Raw genomic sequence first — 3,428 nt, 5'->3', positions numbered from 1 at the left:
ATATAAACGACACAAGATTACAATTTACAAGACTAGGATATATATAATGAAAATTAGGGCAACACAATTTAGAAACCAAACCGGGCCCCTAGACAAAACTGGCCCAAAGTACTTCACACCCATGACCCAACAAGTTCTTGTAGAACAACCAATTTGTTTTAATTCACGCTCTATAAAATTCTGCCTTAAAAAACTAATTTGATTTTATCGCACTTCTCTTATTGATAATTTTTAACTCTGTATCATGTAAAAAAATCAAACACACAAACACACATTTAATACGCCTAAGTTTTGTAAGACTTGGTGTATAAAAGACGTGTTTAAAAGCTTTTGGAAATTATAGCTATTATCAAGTGAGTGGCCTAACCTTGAAATCAAACACATCATTTATCTTTAAATTAAATTTAGATTAGCAATTATTTATTTTGCTTAAAAATCATCAAACTATAGATAAAAATCATAAAATATTCAGCACAATCATTAATTAACCACAAATTTTAATCAACAAATATATTGCGATTAAAAAAATACCAAATTCAAATAACAATAAAAACAACTCTAAAAACACATTCCAAAACCCTTCAGCCAGTTCATCAGGATTGCATTAGCCTACTAAACCAAACTTAAAACAACCAAAGAACCAAACCACTAATGACTAAACCACTTCGACACTTGACTCAAGCAACACCATGGTAACCCGCACAGTCTAGTAACATGGCCCTAATCTCATCAGGATGAACATCTTGACCTTCTTTGCATTGCTACACAACCAAGAAATCCGCAATCAAAATCACAAAACAGATCAAAACGAGTCCTAAAAATGAATCAAAAGACAATGTGAATTGTAACCTCAGCGCGAAAAACATCAAGCACGAAGCCATTGAAGCAACTGACAACAGCTTGTTGAATATCCAAACCAAGATCCTCTAGCCCCTTAATGGTTGATGGCAGCAAGCCAGGCCTCCTACTGCAAACCATATGTATGTTCACTGCTCTTCCATCTCTCTGACTCACTTCAACCTAAAGCCACCAACAGAAATGATAAATATATGTTTACATTATTATTATTATTATTATTATTATAATTATATACAACAATAATAAAAATAATTAAATATATTTAATGTTATGCACAAAAGTATAATTAGATATAAATTTACATAAATAAATAATAAGATATAAATGAGATAATAAACGAGCCAAGCACAAGCTTTAGAAATATGACTTGAAACAAGCCAAGCTCAAGCTTGGCCCGTTTACAACCTAGTTAAAGGTTTCTCATTAAAGCCCGGAAATTTATCAAATAGTTTTTAACTTCAAATAGATTTGCATAAATATAATTAAAGTATGGAGTGTAAATACTATTGCAGGCTGGCCAGTTGGGCTGGAGATTGCAGTGGGGCAAAGCTCTTCTTTGATCCTTGAAGGGAGACCGGTGGGAGTTGGTGTTATTGGGTAGAAACCGGCTCCAGGGGCCACCATTGTGGTCACGGCAGTTGGTGGTAACAATGAGCTAGGTGGGGTTGCTTCAAGTTCATGGTTTAAGTCATTGATCTTTTGAAGAAGCTCTTTCATATACTCGACTGCGTCTCCAAGAATTGAAGCTCTGTCCATCTGAAATTAAAAAAGAAAAAAACATTAATGGCTTTTCTTGAAGCTTATAATAAAATATAAACCGAAAAAACTAAAAACTAAACCGAAACAGAAACCGACGATTCGATTTTATGTTTGTGTAAAAACTGAACTTATCATTCGGTTTTGGTTTTGCATTTAATAAAAACCAAACATCCTGAACCCTAATTTTACGTTTGTGTAAAAACTGAACTTATCATTATGTTTTAAGGATTGAGTGGCATAATATATGTATTATTTTTATTTTTCTATATTCTGGTATGCTATTATTATTTATATACATGTATTAAAATTTTGGGTTTGATGAAAACGAGCCGAGCCGACCCTGACTTGAGCTCGGTTCGTTTAGAAATCAAACATTCTGAAGAGTCGTAGCCCAAACGCATAATAATCAATTAATAATTTATTTAAAATCTAGATTTAGATTGGAAATTGAAAGCTTCCCTCTTAGTTACCTTACTGATCCTGGGAACAACAGAGCGGAGCATGTAAAGGCGATCATTCAACTTCTTTCTCCGCCGCCTTTCCGCCATCAAATTCTTCGCCGGCGGCCCCTTTTTCTTCCCTTTTCCATTATTCCCACCACCATTCACAGTGCTACTGCTATCATTATTCACCTTCACTCCATTTTGCTCAAAGCTGCCATCAAACTCATCCGAATCATAATTCAAATTCAAATCATCAGCATCATTCACCCCTTCTCCATTCCGCCTCAAAGCAGCTGCAGCTCTCTTCTGAAACAAAGTCGGCGGTGTGGCTCCGGTCGAGACCAAATCATCCAACGGCTTAAGCGCTTTCGGCCGGCTTATCACAAACGAGCTTCCGCCCGATCCGTTTTCCGAAAACGGGTACCCGCCCGACCTGAACCCGAAATCACAAACCCCGAGATCAAAGGTTTCGTTAAGGGAAGAAAGTGGGGGTTTGGGGGGTGAAAGGAAATGGGTCTGGGTCGGGTCAAGGTTTGGAAAAGCGGAATTGGGTAAGAACCAGTTGTTGTTTTGGTCTTCTGGTGGTTCTTGAGTTTCAAGCATTGATTTGAAATTTGAGATTGAACTGATATCTTGGTTTGTGTTTGTGGTGTTTGGTTGGGTTTCTGTTTCATCATCCATCCAGATGACACTGCTGTTGGCTCTTGAGAGCATCTCAACTCAACAGATGGTGCTTTGAGAGAGTGATGATGTTGCAGAAGTAGAGGGTAAGTGTATTTATAGCTGGATGGATGGATACTAGGTGGATTCAAAATTTTACAAGTTATATTTCATAATTAATGTGAAACTTTGTGTTTTAGCCTCCAAAAATGGAACTTTTGTTGGGTAATCAGTTAAAATAATAATAAATAATTTTACAAAAACTCATTTAATATAATTTAACCAGAGCATTCTCGGCTCGTCCATATCCGTATCTCTATAATTATAAAAGAAAACATTATGTTTTTCTCTTCTTTTTAATTAAATAATATTTTTTTTATACATTTATCATTACAGTTATTTTTCTTATCTACTCACAATCACTTCAACAAATATTAAAAAGTAAATAGGGGCAAACGAAGTTCTCTAAATTTATAAAAAGTCACTGCATTTTCTCTCTTCACCTTATAATTTACACTCAAAATCCCACCATATAATTCGTAAACTCCTCTCACATAATTTTAAGGGATGGGTTGAGAATGATCTAACTTTGCAATGCATAAAAATAAAATAAAATAAAATAAAATAAAATTAAAAGACCCATTTTTTTTTTGTCTAAAACATGTATTTGAGACATTTAAAGTAACGACTCTCACTCTTTATATTATA

The 3,428-nt window shown here is 34.7% G+C and overlaps 1 protein-coding gene across 1 annotated transcript; it reads right to left on the bottom strand.

The window, feature by feature from the left end:
• Positions 1 to 562: 562 nt before the first annotated feature.
• LOC143620466 (transcription factor ICE1-like) lies at positions 563 to 2,774 on the bottom strand. Its single transcript, XM_077092162.1, has 4 exons — positions 2,088 to 2,774; positions 1,363 to 1,614; positions 850 to 1,020; positions 563 to 761 (listed from the first exon to the last, which is right to left on the bottom strand). The coding sequence occupies exons 1-4, from the start codon at positions 2,772 to 2,774 to the stop codon at positions 678 to 680; spliced, it is 1,194 nt and encodes a 397-aa protein (XP_076948277.1). The 3' UTR covers positions 563 to 677.
• Positions 2,775 to 3,428: the final 654 nt, after the last annotated feature.

This window comes from Bidens hawaiensis, unplaced genomic scaffold (genome assembly GCF_021521415.1).
Source record: "Bidens hawaiensis isolate Kalapana, Puna unplaced genomic scaffold, B.hawaiensis_p1.1 tig00002572_1, whole genome shotgun sequence".
Classification (NCBI taxonomy): Eukaryota; Viridiplantae; Streptophyta; class Magnoliopsida; order Asterales; family Asteraceae; genus Bidens; species Bidens hawaiensis.
Note: the sequence above shows the minus strand (reverse complement) of the source record. Positions and strands in the feature narration are given on the sequence as shown.

Excerpts from the sequence above, each read along its gene's own strand:
- LOC143620466 (XM_077092162.1), bottom strand. The coding sequence starts at position 2,774 with ATGCTCTCAAGAGCCAACAGCAGTGTCATCTGGATGGATGATGAAACA. Across the intron at positions 1,615-2,087 it reads TTGTTCCCAGGATCAGTAAG|ATGGACAGAGCTTCAATTCT; the intron begins GTAACTAAGAGG and ends TTTTAATTTCAG. Across the intron at positions 762-849 it reads TTGATGTTTTTCGCGCTGAG|CAATGCAAAGAAGGTCAAGA; the intron begins GTTACAATTCAC and ends TTGGTTGTGTAG.